The 17,289-nt window shown below is 46.8% G+C and overlaps 1 protein-coding gene across 1 annotated transcript in view; it reads left to right on the forward strand.

The window, feature by feature from the left end:
* Positions 1-1,217, forward strand: part of LOC133611779 (protein unc-79 homolog) — a 132,487-nt gene extending 131,270 nt beyond the window's left edge. The window contains exons 50-51 of the mRNA XM_061968907.2: positions 730-771; positions 862-1,217. Of these exons, the coding sequence (XP_061824891.2) occupies positions 730-771; positions 862-1,050 (231 nt within the window). The 3' untranslated portion in view covers positions 1,051-1,217. The remainder of the gene's footprint in view (positions 1-729; positions 772-861) is intronic.
* The last annotated feature ends 16,072 nt before the right edge of the window (positions 1,218-17,289 follow it).

The following is a 17,289-nucleotide window of genomic DNA, read 5'->3' on the forward strand; positions in this document are numbered from 1 at the left end:
AATTATATTTGCATAGTATTATTTCTCTTAAAATTTACCGTCTTTACGAATATAACAATTTTACTTTTAGTACAAATGCAACTTGATTCTCATAAGGTGGCCTTTCCATGAACATTATTGCCTCTGTTCTCTGATTGGATGAGTGAAATCACATGATTCTTCTGCCTTTTAAAAAGACCTCATGAGTTATTCCACAATTAACAAAAGTGGTTCCTTAGCCTATTAAAGATTTGTAAAAACATTTTGAATGTTTGTACAGATAAAAAATTAAATAGTGGATTAAATATTAAAAATAGATCATAGAATAATAATATTGTCAACTAAAGAAAAATACAAAAATAATAATAAATAATAAAAAAATCCATCCCCATCCATCCATTTTCTACCGCTTATTCCCTTCGGGGTCGCGGGGGGCGCTGGAGCCTATCTCAGCTACAATCAGGCGGAAGGCGGGGTACACCCTGGACAAGTCGCCACCTCATCGCAGGGCCAACACAGATAGACAGAACACTCATATTCACACACTAGGGCCAATTTAGTGTTGCCAATAAGCCTATCCCCAGGTGCATGTTTTTGGAGGTGGGAGGAAGCCGGAGTACCCGGAGGGAACCCACGCAGTCACGGGGAGAACATGCAAACTCCACACAGAAAGATCCCGAGCCCGGGATTGAACCAAGAATGAATAATCATTACACGAGAAGTTAAGGCATCTTTGTTCTTTCTCTACAGCTTATTCCAATGTGGCTTCCCATGATTCAGTCCAATCTTAAGGTAAACCCTTCAAATCTCTGCTGTTGGTAGTGTCAGGGTTAAAATGTCCATGCAGGCTTTTTCAATTACTTTTTTTCTCTCCTCCATCAGCACCTGTCGGCCGGGCTGCAGCTGCGTCTCCAGGCCATCCAGAACCGTGTGAACCATCAGCGTCTACAAGGTCAGACGCCCGAAGCGCCGCCGTTCGCGCTGCGCAAATGGCTGCAGTGCACTCAGTTCAAGATGGCTCAGGTGGAGATCCAGTCGTCTGAGGCCGCCTCACAGTTCTACCCAATGTGACCTGCATGTAGGTCCTGACCAAAAAGGAGTCTCAGAGAACTTTTAGTATAAAGTGTACAGTAGATACATGATATTTTAACGTACTGCTTACTTGTGTTGTGGTCTGAAAGCATCTACTCTTTTTCAAAGGCTCCAACTGGACAATAAAAGTTGGGTTATTTCTAAGACACCGTGTCATTTCCTATTCAAATGTGACATTCACCACCCTTTTTCAAAATGTCCACTTTACCATAAATGCGATTAGATCAGCCCCACCTTGTTTTCCCTCTCCGGGAAATTGACATGAGGCACATTCTCCCTGCTCCCTGCTTGTCGAAGCGTCCGTCACGCAGCCTCTCTTGGTCACGACACAGAACCATCAGGAGCCGGTGTGAGTTCCTAACCAGATAAGTCGCAAGCAGACCTGTGAGTAAAATACGACAATTTGGGATTTTACCAGCACCCCTACAGCCTCCAAGCAGTTACACCAAACAAACACAATTACCTTTGTCCTAATGTGGTTTGTGTCCATGAAACATTGTTGTGCCGTCTAACTGCATTAGTGTGAGCCTCTCCTCTGAGGATAACAGACGACATGACAGCAGGGCGTTCATTTCTCTTTTAAATGTCATTATCCAGTTTTAACATTAATCTCATTTAAATAATACACACCATTTGTTTTAAAGGGTTCTTTTTTGCATGCATGCATAAGAGGACCTGTGATGAGAGGTGTGAGCCAAATGAGTCACACCATGTGACTATACTGCACACACATGCACACTCACGCACTCCACCTGGTGACCTATGAGGCTGGCTGAATCAGTGCCCCCCACCACCATGTCATCAACCTCCAGTCTTGGCTCATCAGAGCTCCCCTGTTGTGGGAGGATGGACAAAAGTGATGCTGGCTGCAAGGTTTGTTTATGTGTGTGTGTTTGTGCATGCACTGGTGTGTAATCAAGTCCCCCTGCGCTGGGGTTGCATCTGTCAGACCGAGTCACGATTGTGATCGTTTTTCCAAAAGAAGCGCTCATTAGCAGCAGCTTATGTAATCGGCGTCCCACAGGTATGCAGCTCTCTCCCCACCCTGACCTGCCTGCTCGCCTCCTGGAGGACATATGGCGGGGCAACTGTAATTATTTGAAAGTCTCTCAGGTGGAGGGAGTGTGAAGGGGGCTCCTCTAAGATTGTGAAGGTCAGAACTCTTCCTCATAAACAAAACATGGACAGGCTCTAATTGCTCACACATGCACTTTATGATTGACACTTGCATTGTTTATTGCGCAACATAATGTATGTATTACCCTTGTGCTGCATGTTTGCAGTGGTGTGACCCTGCACCGCACCAAACTGAGATTAAGCAATGGATGTCCGCTAACTTCTTGCAACTCAACGCCAAGAAAACGGAAATGCTGATTATCGGTCCTGCTAGACACCAACATTTATTTAATAATACCATTTGACAACCAAACAATTACGCAAGGTGACTCGGTAAAGAATCTGGGTATTATCTTCGACCCAACTCTCTCGTTTGAGTCACACATTAAGAGTGTTACTATAACGGCCTTCTTTCATCTCCGTAATATCGCTAAAATTCGTTCTATTTTATCCACTAGCGACGCTGAGATCATTATTCATGCGTTCGTTACGTCTCGTCTTGATTACTGTAACGTATTATTTTCGGGTCTCCCTATGTCTAGCATTAAAAGATTACAGTTGGTACAAAATGCGGCTGCTAGACTTTTGACAAGAACAAGAAAGTTTGATCATATTACGCCTATACTGTATATACCTTTGTATACATATATAGATATACCTATACTGGCTCACCTGCACTGGCTTCCTGTGTACTTAAGATGTGACTTTAAGGTTTTACTACTTACGTATAAAATACTACACGGTCTAGCTCCATCCTATCTTGCCGATTGTATTGTGCCATATGTCCCGGCAAGAAATCTGCGTTCAAAGAACTCTGACTTATTAGTGATTCCCAGAGCCCAAAAAAAGTATGCGGGCTATAGAGCGTTTTCTATTCGGGCTCCAGTACTATGGAATGCCCTCCCGGTAACAGTTAGAGATGCTACCTCAGTAGAAGCATTTAAGTCCCATCTTAAAACTCATTTGTATACTCTAGCCTTTAAATAGCCCCCCTTTTTTTAGACCAGTTGATCTGCCGTTTCTTTTCTTTTCTCCTGTGCTCCCCCTATCCCTTGTGGAGGGGGAGACACTCAGGTCCGGTGGCCATGGATGAAGTGCTGGCTGTCCAGAGTCGGGAACCGGGGTGGACCGCTCGCCTGTGCATCGGTTGGGAACATCTCTGCACTGCTGACCCGTCTCCGCTCGGGATGGTTTCCTGCTGACCCCACTGTCGACTGGACTCTTACTATTATGTTGGATCCACTATGGACTGGACTCTCACAATATTATGTCAGACCCACTCGACATCCATTGCATTCGGTCTCCCCTAGAGGGGGGGGGGTTCCCACATATGCAGTCCTCTCCAAGGTTTCTCATAGTCATTCACATCGACGTCCCACTGGGGTGAGTTTTTCCTTGCCCTTATGTGGGCTCTGTACCGAGGATGTCGTTGTGGCTTGTGTAGCCCTTTGAGACACTTGTGATTTAGGGCTATATGAATAAACATTGATTGATTGATTGATTGACTGAGACCACTGGTATTACATTGCAATAAGGCAGGGAGAGTCCAAAAAGTGTGGCCCCGGGGGTCACACTGTGGTCCGATGTTTGTTGACCTGCTGCACATTGATAAAATATTTTTGTACAAAACAAAAAACAAACATCAAAAATGGGGAAGATGGATCTTTTTTTATACATAACATTTTCGTATTTTTTTATTTATATAAATAAATGATATGTTGGGCAAACTGACTCGTTTGTCACACGCAATGTTTGGCCGTACAATAACAAAGAGAGATGTATTTTGTTACTAGAAACAGAGCTTGACTTTACCGACACCAACATTTTGTCAAAGCAGTGATTTCATGAAGGACATGGACATGATACGACCCCTAGCTAAATGAGCCCCCGCCCTGCCCTCAATATTCAACAATACAAAAAAGCAGGCTTTGCTACACATCTTAAAATCAAGCCATGAGCTTTGTTAACTATCCGTCAGTCATGCAGAGACGTGAACTTTTTTTCTCCAGCCATAGGCTAACCTATCATGATGCTTTTAAAATGTGACTGTAACGTTAGCATTGTAGCGACCAAAGCACTGCTAACGCGTGTATCTTTCGTTTAAAGGCCTACTGAAACCCACTACTACCGACCACGCAGTCTGATAGTTTACATATCAATGATGAAATGTTAACATTGCAACACATGCCAATACGGCCGGGTTAGCTTACTAAAGTGCAATTTTAAATTTTGCGCGAAATATCCTGCTGAAAACATCTCGGTATGATGACGTCAGCGCGTGACGTCATGGATTGTAGAGGACATGGTGGCCAGCAATTAAGTCGTCTGTTTTCATCGCAAAATTCCACAGTATTCTGGACATCTGTGTTGGTGAATCTTTTGCAATTTGTTCAATGAACAATGGAGACAGCAAAGAAGAAAGCTGTAGGTGGGAAGCGGTGTATTGCGGGCGGCTGCAGCAACACAAACACAGCCGGTGTTTCATTGTTAACATTCCCGGAAGATGACAGTCAAGCTTTACCATTGGCCTGTGGAGAACTGGGACAACAGAGACTCTTACCAGGAGGACTTTGAGTTGGATACGCAGATGCGGTACCGTGAGTATGCATGCAGCTGCGGCTTCCAAACATTTGATCGCTTGCCCGTACGTGCGTGCCGCTATGTGCATGTCACGTACGTAACTTTGGGGACTTTGGGGAAATATGTGTGCTGTATGAACTTTGGGGAAGTGAACAGTACTTTGGGCTGTGGGATTGAGTGTGTTGTGCAGGTGTTTGAGTTATATTGGCGGGTTATATGGACGGGAGAGGGGAGGTGTTTGTTATGCGGGATTAATTTGTGGCATATTAAATATAAGCCTGGTTGTGTTGTGGCTAATAGAGTATATACAGGTAAAAGCCAGTAAATTAGAATATTTTGAAAAACTTGATTTATTTCAGTAATTGCATTCAAAAGGTGTAACTTGTACATTATATTTATTCATTGCACACAGACTGATGCATTCAAATGTTTATTTCATTTAATTTTGATGATTTGAAGTGGCAACAAATGAAAATCCAAAATTCCGTGTGTCACAAAATTAGAATATTACTTAAGGCTAATACAAAAAAGGGATTTTTAGAAATGTTGGCCAACTGAAAAGTATGAAAATGAAAAATATGAGCATGTACAATACTCAATACTTGGTTGGAGCTCCTTTTGCCTCAATTACTGCGTTAATGCGGCGTGGCATGGAGTTGATGAGTTTCTGGCACTGCTCAGGTGTTATGAGAGCCCAGGTTGCTCTGATAGTGGCCTTCAACTCTTCTGCGTTTTTGGGTCTGGCATTCTGCATCTTCCTTTTCACAATACCCCACAGATTTTCTATGGGGCTAAGGTCAGGGGAGTTGGCGGGCCAATTTAGAACAGAAATACCATGGTCCGTAAACCAGGCACGGGTAGATTTTGCGCTGTGTGCAGGCGCCAAATCCTGTTGGAACTTGAAATCTCCATCTCCATAGAGCAGGTCATCAGCAGGAAGCATGAAGTGCTCTAAAACTTGCTGGTAGACGGCTGCGTTGACCCTGGATCTCAGGAAACAGAGTGGACCGACACCAGCAGATGACATGGCACCCCAAACCATCACCCAACCATGCAAATTTTGCATTTCCTTTGGAAATCGAGGTCCCAGAGTCTGGAGGAAGACAGGAGAGGCACAGGATCCACGTTGCCTGAAGTCTAGTGTAAAGTTTCCACCATCAGTGATGGTTTGGGGTGCCATGTCATCTGCTGGTGTCGGTCCACTCTGTTTCCTGAGATCCAGGGTCAACGCAGCCGTCATCAGGTACCACCCGCCTCTCACAGCATCTTCCCTATCTGAATCGCTCCCACTGCCCTGTAGTCCTTCACTCTCACTTTCCTCATCCACTAATCTTTCATACTCGCTCAAATTAATGGGGAAATTGTCGCTTTCTCGGTCCGAATCGCTCTCGCTGCTGGTGGCCATGATTGTAAACAATGTGCACATGTGAGGAGCTCCAAAACCTGTGACGTCACGCTACTCGTCTGCTACTTCCGGTACAGGCAAGGCTTTTTTATCAGCGACCAAAAGTTGCGAATTTTATCGTCGATGTTCTCTACTAAATCCTTTCAGCAAAAATATGGCAATATCGCGAAATGATCAAGTATGACACATAGAATGGACCTGCTATCCCCATTTTGTCATGTCTGTGTTGATCATGTTTTTGTTTGGCCATGTGCTGTCTGGTTTTGGACTCTTTTTAGTTCCTGCTTTTACTCCCTTGTCTTGTTTCCATGGTAACCCATTAGTTTCACCTGTTCCACATTTGGACTCATTGTGCACTCTTGTTTTGTCACCATAGCAACCATTAGTTTTCACCTGTCACGTCACGCACCTGTTTCACATTTTGAGTCACTCACCTGTTTTCGCTAATCATGTCTGTAGTATTTAAGTTCATTGTTTTCAGTTTGTCTTTATGGCAACATCCGCATTCATACCCCTGTCACACTCTGTTTACCTCTGCACACTTCATGCCATGTCCAAGTAAGTTTTTTTCGATTCATGCCACAGTTAGCGACTTTTGTTCATGTCCTTAGTTTTTTGCCCACGTGCAAGTATTTGTTTCAATTGTCAAGTTTGTACTTCCGCCTTGTGCGCACCTTTAGTTTGTTCCTTTTGTTATAGTAAAATTAAATATGTATTCACCTGCAAGTCATATCTGGTCCAAATCTTTTGCACCTCGGGAGAACAAACCACGCCACAGACCAAGTCATGACAGATGTCGCCAGCAAAAAAGTTCTTCCGCAAGACATTTGGACATTTTTGATGAGGCTTCTTGGGCGGTCCTGCGCGCGATGGAAGAGGAAACTCTGCGCTACTCCTCCGTGGAGTACAGAGACTCCATTTGGTTCCAGGACTGCGGGGACGCAGCGCAGTTCCGGAAGCGCCGCTCCCGACGAAGGACGTCAGGAAGAACTTCCGCGAGCCGGCAGGACACGCCGCTCCCACAAGCCCCTCCCCCTCCGGGCGGAAGCAAGCATCAGCCAGCCCGGCTTCGCCCTGATGACGTCAAAGACCAGGATTTTTTTTTTCTGAATTATTTTTCTTTTGATTCCCCGCCCCCCAGGACTCAAGCCATGCCCATGTCACAAAAAAAAATGTTCTCACCCACAAAGTCGCAGGTAGAAGAAAATAGACTTTTTGGACAATTTAAAGGGGAAGTTTCTGCCCCCCTCCTGACCTCCCTCTACCCACCCCTAAAGAGAGTTCCAGACCACAGGGAGCGCGTCTGGTATCCGCCCCTTGAGGGGGGGGGGGGCTGGGGCCGGGAGCTGTGCTGGTGGGGTGGCTCAGCATCACCATGCTAAGCCGCAACCTCCGGTTCGGCCACCACCACCGGTCTTTCAGCCTGCCAAGCCGCAACCCCCAGCTAGGCCACCTCCACCTGCACCGAAGCTAGCACCTGTCGCTGCACCACGGCTAGCACCTGTTGCCGCACCAAGGCTAGTACCTGTCGCCGCACCAAGGCTAGCACTAGCTTCACCTCGCCAAGACCCACCACGCCAAGACCCACCACGCCAAGCTCCGGTACCAGCTCCACGACGCCAAGCTCCAGTGCCGCCAGTCGCAGCTCGACGCCAAGTGCCGCCAGTCGCAGCTCGAGGCCAAGTCCCGCCAGTCACAGCTCGACGCCAAGTGCCGCCAGTCGCAGCTCGACGCCAAGTGCCGCCAGTCGCAGCTCGACGCCAAGTAACGCCAGTCGCAGCTCGACGCCAAGTACCGCCAGTCGCAGCTCGACGCCAAGTAACGCCAGTCGCAGCTCGACGTCAAGTGCCGCCAGTCGCAGCTCCACGTCAAGTGCCGCCAGTCGCAGCTCCACGTCAAGTGCCGCCAGTCGCAGCTCCACGCCAAGTGCCGCCAGTCGCAGCTCCACGCCAAGTGCCGCCAGTCGCAGGTCCACGACGCCAAGACCCAAACCAAGACCAAGACCCGCCATGCCAAGACCAAGACCCGCCATGCCAAGACCAAGACCAAGACCCACGCCAAGACCAAGACCAAGACCCACACCAAGACCAAGACCAAGACCCACGCCAAGACCAAGACCAAGACCAAGACCCACGCCAAGACCAAGACCAAGACCCAGGCCAAGACCAAGACCCGCCACGCCAAGACCAAGACCCGCCACGCCAAGACCAAGACCCGCCATGCCAAGACCAAGACCCGCCATGCCAAGACCAAGACCAAGACCCACCCCAAGACCAAGAACCACGCCAAGACCAAGACCCGACACGCCGAGCTTCGCCGCCTGACGCACCACGCCGAGCTTCGCTGCCTGCTTCATCTGCAGCTTCCACGCCTGCCACGATGACGACGCGCCTGCCTCCTCGTCGGCCACGGATATGGCCGCCACCTGGTCGCCCGCCACGCCAAGTGCGCCCACCTCCCAGTCGGCCACGAATGTGGCCATTCCCTGGGCGTCCGTCTCGCCTGCTGCAGCGGCGTTCCATTTGCCGCCGCCACTTGACTTTGCCTCAGTGGATTCGGGGACACTTGGTCTGTCGATCCACCGCCATGTCCCCCTCCCGCCCTCCCATGACTCTTGTTAATTTTTTTGTTTTTGGACATCTGGGATCTGTCCGTAAGGGGGGGATTTCTGTCATGTCTGTGTTGATCATGTTTTTGTTTGGCCATGTGCTGTCTGGTTTTGGACTCTTTTTAGTACCTGCTTTTCACTCCCTTGTCTTGTTTCCATGGTTACCCATTAGTTTCACCTGTTCCACGTTTGGACTCATTGTGCACTCTTGTTTTGTCACCATAGCAACCATTAGTTTTCACCTGTCACATCACGCACCTGTTTCACATTTTGAGTCACGCACCTGTTTTTGCTAATCATGTCTGTAGTATTTAAGTTCATTGTTTTCAGTTTGTCTTTCTGGCGACATCCGCATTCATACCCCTGTCACACTCTGTTTACCTCTGCGCACGTCATGCCATGTCCAAGTAAGTTTTTTTCGATTCATGCCACAGTTAGCGACTTTTGTTCCTGTCCTTAGTTTTTTGCCCACGTGCAAGTATTTGTTTCAATTGTCAAGTTTGTACTTCCGCCTTGTGCGCGCCTTTAGTTTGTTCCTTTTGTTATAGTAAAATTAAATATGTATTCACCTGCAAGTCATATCTGGTCCAAATCTTTTGCACCTCGGGAGAACAAACCACGCCACAGACCAAGTCATGACACGTTTAAATAAGAAGATCGCATTTCAGTAGGCCTTTAACTCCATAAAGGCGACCTATTGTGATTTTAATTGACAATTAACACTCCTCATCTGTGGATCTGAAACGCTTTTCACAAAGTACCACTTCAGAAAAAACTTGGCTCTCCAAGTATCACCATAACGACCTAGTACCTACATTAAAATACTTTAGCGTAGTAGGCTTAAGTATTCATTAACATGAAGGCAGAAGTTTTATGCAACGAGAATATCAAATATTTTTGGCCACTGTAACATTACACAGTTTAAAGAAAATAGGAAAATAAAACAGTGTACTTTAATCAAGTGATTTTTTTGGCGTACTACTAAATAGACCCCGCGTACCACAAGTGGTACACGCACCAGTTTGAGAATCACTGGTCTAGATAATATGTATTGGATATGCTCTGGTGGGAATTTTGCTCCACAGTCACATTTATAACATACTTTCTGAGCTATTTCTTTTTTCAGACACGGTGGAAAATATTTTTCATAAACAGTACGTACAATCACCAGTCATAACATTAGGTACACTTGTGCACTCAGTCTCAATACAAGGTTGGCAAAAAAAAAAAGCTTTTCGCAGAATTAATGTCACTGCATGGCACACATGGCTGTTATTGTGCGCATGCCAAGGTTAGATGAATTCATATTTTATCTTAGCTGTTCTTGCATTTCAAACCATGTTGTGATGTCGCAATGCTGCCGTCTTTTTCATAAAGTTTAGCGGCTAATCCAATTTAGTGTTGGTCCATCTTGACTAAACAGTCCTGTGTAAAATGTTGTAAAGACAAATAAACAGAAATATTTTTATTTTTTATAGACATCAGAGCAGTTGAGAGGGCATGAGATGAAAGAAAATAACGCAGGAGGCTCCAGTTCATTCTACTTTAATCTTATGTTTTTGAAGGGCCTAACAACATTTTGAGTTTCTTATTTTTTTCTATTTTGCTAAAAAATATGTTAAGGACTGAAATTCAGTCCTAAACAAAAATATCAAACGTGATGTTTTTTCGTTTCTTTGTTTTTAATGTCAATCAATCAATCAATCAATGTTTATTTATATAGCCCTAAATCACAAGTGTCTCAAAGGGCTGCACAAGCCACAACGACATCCTCGGTACAGAGGGTAAGGAAAAACTCACCCCCGTGGGACGTCGATGTGAATGACTATGAGAAACCTTGGAGAGGACCGCATAAGTGGGTAAACCCCCCCCCCCCCCCCCCCCCCCACACCCCCACCCCACCCCCCTAGGGGAGACCGAATGCAATGGATGTCGAGTGGGTCTGACATAATATTGTGAGAGTCCAGCCCATAGTGGATCCAACATAATAGTAAGAGTCCAGTCCATAGTGGGGCCAGCAGGAAACCATCCCGAGCGGAGACGGGTCAGCAGCGCAGAGATGTTCCCAACCGATGCACAGGCGAGCGGTCCACCCCGGGTCGCGACTCTGGACAGCCAGCACCCCATCCATGGCCACCGGACCTGTGTGTCTCCCCCTCCACAAGGGAGAGGGGGGAGCAGAGGAGAAAGGAAAAATAAACAGCAGATCAACTGGTCTAAAAAAGTATTAAAGTATGCTCAGTATTAAAATTGGATGCAATTTTTTAATGAAATAAACTGCTGTTCTAAATGTGTCCACTGGATGTTGCAATAACAATTCAGGTGTAACCCACATCACACATGACAGGGTTTAAAGACGACGTGTCAGTTGACTTTAAGCACCCTCTGGATTGGCTGCCACCACTCCAATTAGCGCAGGTGCAAGCAGTCAGCTGCTCTTGTTGTGGCTGGCAGGAGATGGCGGCACTATCGACGACGCACATTAGCTTCTTTCATTGTAAATTATCCACTCAACAGATAAAATAACAAAACGGCAAGATGCAAAAACTTAAGCCAACATGACCATCATCTTTTTAGTTAGAGTTTAGTGCAGCGCTTGCAATTGGTTAAAAGCACAATACGCACCCTGAACTCCATTGTGAAAATGTGTGTGTTTTTCCATTTGTTGTTCGTTCTATTTTATTTTATCCTTAAATCTAGCATGTTCACATTGGTTAAGTTTGTAGTTACGTTACCTTTAATTCGGCTATGGTGTCATTTTGACTATTGTTTTGACAATATCATAATTGTAATATTTGAATGTTGATAAATTAATGTGTTGTGGCAGTTGCGGATGTCATCAATGCGGCGGTTTGAGGAGACACTCGATTGCTTTTTTCAAACACGTCTTTAATGGTGAACTGCCAACATGAGAATCCTAAACAGGAAGTGCTTGAAGTTTAATGGCTTTGTAAAAATACAGAGACAAAGTCTAAGTTCAATGGGCCCCATTCAGCAATAAGTTCATAGCTTTGCTGAATGGGGCCAATTGTGTTCTTCATGGTGTTTTTGAAACTGCACCAATTTTTTCCTCAGAATAACTTGAAGTGTTTTGCCAAGAGGATCATTTGTGATATGTACATTTTCAGAATGTTCTCATTCTTTTTATTTTTGGCCAAATTAAGACAAAGAAAACTATTTTGAAGTTGTCTTTATTTTTAAATTATTTTGCCATAATTTTATCAGTCCGGCCCGCGTGGGAATATATTTTCCTCCATGCGGCCCATGACTTAAATAAAAAAATTACTTTTGTATGCAAATGTATACTAATTGACATACATTTGATCAAAAGGCTGTCACAGTCTCTGTCTATGTCTGTTTGTCTGTATGTGTGTCTTTGGGAGAGTGGGCGTGTTTTGGGCGTAGGCTTGGCTCCAGCTCTCAGCCTGGCACAGCTGATCCCAGCACCCTCACCTACCTGCCATCAACTCATCACCTGCAGCCTACAAATGTTTGGACTTCACTCGGCGCGATCGCCAGATCGTTTCACCTTTCTACATGTGGTAACGCTTCTCGCCCGTTTGTTCTAGAATCCTAGCACTTTTGATAATCTTGCGAATCTCCCATTTTTGTGTTTTTTGGCTCCTCATTCTACATCTGTTTTTTCCTCTGCCTTCAGTTCCCTACCTGCGATGTGTGCCTGCCTCAGCCTGCTCGCCTCAGCCTGCTCGCCACAGCCTGCTCGCCTCAGCCTGCTCGCCTCAGTGTGCTCTCCTGGACTGCAAAGCCAAGGACTACGAGCTCCCTCCTTTCCCTCTGGTTTTATTAATATAACCCTTAAAGGCCTACTGAAACCCACCACTACCGACCACGCAGTCGGTTTATATATCAATGATGAAATCTTAACATTGCAACACATGCCAATACGGCCGGGTTAACTTCCCGGGAAACTTCCGGTTGACAACGTCTATGTATGATGACGTATGCACGTGACGTCAATAGTTGAAACAGACATTTTGGAATAGGTCGGTCGCCAGCTTAAATCATCTTTTTTTCATCGCTAAATTCCACAGTATTCTGAACATCTGTGTTGGTGAATCTTTTGCAATTTGTTTAATGAACAATGGAGACTGCAAAGAACAAACCTGTAGGTGCGATCGGTGTATTAGCATCTGGCTACAGCAACACAACCAGGAGGACTTTGACTTGGATAGCAGACGCACTATCCGACGCTAGCCGCCGACCGCATCGATGATCGGGTGAAGTCCTTCGTCGCTCCGTCGATCGCTGGAACGCATGTGAGCTTCGGTGTTGATGAGCAGATGAGAGCTGGCGTAGGTGGAGAGCTAATGTTTTTAGCATAGCTCTGTCGAGGTCCGTAGCTAAGTTAGCTTCAATGTTAGCAACAGCATTGTTAAGCTTTGCCAGGCTAGAAAGTATTAACCGTGTAGTTACAGGTCCATGGTTTAATAGTATTGTTGATTTTATGTCTATCCTTCCAGTTTGGTTTTTTTTAATTTTGTTTCTATCTGCAGTTAAGCCCGATGCTATCACGTTAGCTCCGTAGCTAAAGTGCTTCACCGATGTATTGTCGTGGAGATAAAAGTCACTGTGAATGTCCATTTCGCGTTCTCGACTCTCATTTTCAAGAGGATATAGTATCCGAGGTGGTTTAAAATACAAATCCGTGATCCACAATAGAAAAAGGAGAGAGTGTGGAATCCAATGAGCACTTGTACCTAAGTTACGGTCAGAGCGAAAAAAGATGCGTCCTGCACTGCACTCTAGTCCTTCACTCTCACGTTTTTCATCCACAAATCTTTCATCCTCGCTCAAATTAATGGGGTAATCGTTGCTTTCTCGGTCCGAATCGCTCTCGCTGCTGGTGTAAACAATGGGAAAATGTGAGGAGACTTTCAACTAGTGACGTCACGCTACTTCCGGTACAGGCAAGACTTTTTTTATCAGCCACCAAAAGTTGCGAACTTTATCGTCGATGTTCTCTACTAAATCCTTTCAGCAAAAATATGGCAATATCTCGAAATGATCAAGTATGACACATAGAATGGATCTGCTATCCCCGTTTAAATAAAACAATTTCATTTCAGTAGACCTTTAACCTTTAATTCTGCTTGTCTTTTCTGCATTTGGGTCCACCAGTTTTACCAACCGTGACAGAATGATCTAGCCCTTTCAATGGACCCAGCAGATTTTGACCGTATGAGAGAGGTCCTTGCCAATCAAGGACAGCGTTTGGGAAACCATGACCAACTACTACAGAAACTTATTGACCAGATGTCACGCGTTTCCACCCAGCTCACCACTCTCTTCAATCAACATTCTCAACCACAATCCGAACCACCTGCACCACCTGCACCCCCTGATGTCCCTGCTGCAGAGCCACACATTGCCCCGCCTGATGAGTACTCTGGCAATCCTAGCACTTGTCGTGAATTTTTAACTCAGATCCAGCTTGCTTTTGATGCTCAGCCCTCTCGCTTTGGCCGTGAGGCAGCCAAAATCGCTTACGTAGCCAACCTGCTACAGGGGCCCCCTTTGAGTTATTTCAATGCCCTTCGTGAGCAAGGATCCCTTGCAGTCCAGTCCTTTGCTGCACTGCAGAACTGAAGCGGGTCTACAACCAACCCATACGAGGGCAGCAAGCAGGTCAGCAGTTGTTGCGACTTCGTCAAGGGAATAGCTCAGTAAGAGAATTTGCCTGTGAATTCCGGTCCCTAGCTGTGGAGTCTGGCTGGAATGACAAGGCCCTTCTCACTGCTTTCCAGAATGGGCTTAGTCGGGTCATTGGAAGGGAGATTGCTCTGAGGAATAAGCAGCTGTCCCTACACAAAGCTATTACTGCAGCTATCAACATCTCTGACCAGATGGCCCAGTGGCAAGCTGACCCCGTTCCTTGCAGGTCATCGGAACCCCCCAGCTTTAGACCCAGGCCGGCCGAGCCCAACTTGCCAATGTGCACAGCCTCAACCTCCAGTTCCCCTGTTGAGGAGCCCCTGCAGGTGGGCCGGGCTCACCTTACACCTGAAGAGTGCCTCCGCAGAAGGAGGGCAGGGGTGTGTCTTTATTGTGGTCAACCTGGCCATTTCCTTGCCACCTGTTCTATGCGGCCAAAAGTAGTAGGCTCACCAGTAACATGGGGGTTCTGGTGAGCCAAGCTGTCTCCTCTCCTAAGTCCCTATGCCGAATGCAGTTTTCTGCTACTCTCCGTTGGCAATCCCAGTCCTTGTCTCTCCTTGCTCTGGTGGACTCGGGGGCGGATGAGAACTTTTTGGACGCCAACGTTGCTTCCCAAGTGGGCATTACCATCGAGCCACTTCCCTCACCCTTGCAAGCCAATTCCCTGACTGGTCGACTCCTTGCCCGTGTCACTCACCGATCCGAACCTGTGCACCTCCTTGTCTCCGGTAATCATCTTGAAAAAATCCAATTCCACATAATCTTTTTTCCTCATGCTCCTGTAGTCCTTGGTCAGCCCTGGTTAAGACTTCACATTCCTCACATTGACTGGGCTGCAGCCAAAGTGATGAGCTGGAGCTCCTACTGTCTCTCCACCTGCCTGCGGTCTGCCCGCTCCCCTGCTGAGGACACAGTCTCTCCAGTTGTCGCAAAGCCCCCAGATCTGTCCAAGGTTCCCTCTGACTACCATGACTTATAAGAGGCCTTCAGCAAGCAACACGCACTGTCCCTCCCTCCGCACCGCCCTATGACTGTGCCATTAACCTGCTTTCAGGAGCTCCCCTGCCTTCCAGTCGGTTATACAACCTGTCCCGTCCTGAGAGAGAGGCAATGGAAATGTACATCCATGACTCATTGGCTGCAGGCATTATTCGACCCTCATCTTCCCCACTCGGTGCAGGTTTTTTCTTTGTGGGTAAGAAAGATGGCACTCTATGTCCTTGTATAGATTTTCGAGGTTTGAATAATATCACCATTAAAAACAAATACCCACTGCCTTTGCTGGCATCTGCCTTTGAACCCCTACAAGGAGCGAGTGGGTTTTCCAAGTTAGACCTTCGCAATGCCTACCATTTGATTCGAATCCGAGCTGGTGACAAATGGAAAACAGCCTTTAAGACTCCCCTTGGTCATTTCGAATACTTGGTTATGCCCTTTGGCTTGACTAATGCCCCATCAGTTTTTCAAGCTCTGGTGAACGATGTCCTCCGAGACCTGATTAACCGCTCCGTCTTTGTGTACCTGGATGATATCCTGATTTTCTCCCGCAACCTGGAGGAACATGTGGTTCATGTCAGACAAGTGCCCCAGCGCCTTCTTGAGAACAAGCTCTACAGTTAAGCAGAAACATGTGAGTTCCATGTTCAGTCAACAAGGTTCCTCGGGTTCATCATTGAGAGTAGTCAGGTGAAGGCAGACCCCGAAAAGGTGCGAGCTATGGTGGACTGGCCTCAACCAACCTCAGTTAAATGTCTCCAGGGCTTTCCTGGCTTTGCAAACTTTTATCGCCGGTTCATCCGGAACTACAGTCAAGTGGACTCACATCTCCGTCTGTCCCATTCACTTGGACAGCAGAGGCTGACTAGGCTTTCAAGGAGCTTAAGAGACGTTTTACCACAGCCCCTGTCCTGATTCATCCTGACTCCTTACGCCAGTTCATCTTGGAAGTTGATGCTTCAGAGTCTGGAGTGGGGGCTGTTCTATCCCAGCGTTCTGCCATGGACCAGAAGCTCCATCCTTGTGCGTTCTTCTCATATCGGCTAGAACCTGCTGAGCGCAATTACGATGTAGGTAACAGGTTGTCAAACTCGCTCTGGAAGAATGGAGGCACTGGCAGGGAGCAGAACACCCATTCATCATCTGGACAGACCATAAAAAACCTGACCTACATTCAGTCTGCCAAGCGCCTCAAGTCCCGTCAGGCCCGGTGGGCTTTGTTTTTTGGTCGATTCCGCTTCACACTGACCTACCGTCCAGGATCCCGCAACGTCAATCCGGATGCCCTGTCACGTCAGTTCACTTCGAGGGTCCCACCAGTCCTGAGCCTATCCTTCCGGCGTCTTGTGTGGTGGCTGCAGTGACTTGGGAGATTGAGTCGGTGGTCCGAAGGGCTCAGCAAGACCAACCAGACCCGGGTAATGGTCCTGATAACCGCCTCTTTGTGCCTGACGCTGTACGTTCACAGGTTCTTCTGTGGGTACACACTTCCCTGTTTGCCTGCCACCCAGGAGTTGGCCGCACCATGACTCTCCTCAAGCAACGCTTTTGGTGGCCTACCATGGATGCTGATACCCGTGCCTTCGTGTCCGCCTGTACTGTGTGTGCCCGTGGAAAATCCTCCAATCGACCACCTGCTGGCCTACTCCATCCCTTGCCAGTCTCAAGCCGCCCCTGGTCTCATATGTAACTGGACTTTGTCACTGTCCTCTCGCCTTCTCAGGGAAATTCTGTTATCCTCACTATAGTGGACAGATTTTCTAAATCAGTGCATTTCATGGCTCTACCCAAACTCCCCACGTCCCTGGAAACAGCCAACCTCATGGTCCAGCATGTG

The sequence above is a fragment of the Nerophis lumbriciformis genome, linkage group LG08, assembly GCF_033978685.3.
Source record: "Nerophis lumbriciformis linkage group LG08, RoL_Nlum_v2.1, whole genome shotgun sequence".
Taxonomy (NCBI): Eukaryota; Metazoa; Chordata; class Actinopteri; order Syngnathiformes; family Syngnathidae; genus Nerophis; species Nerophis lumbriciformis.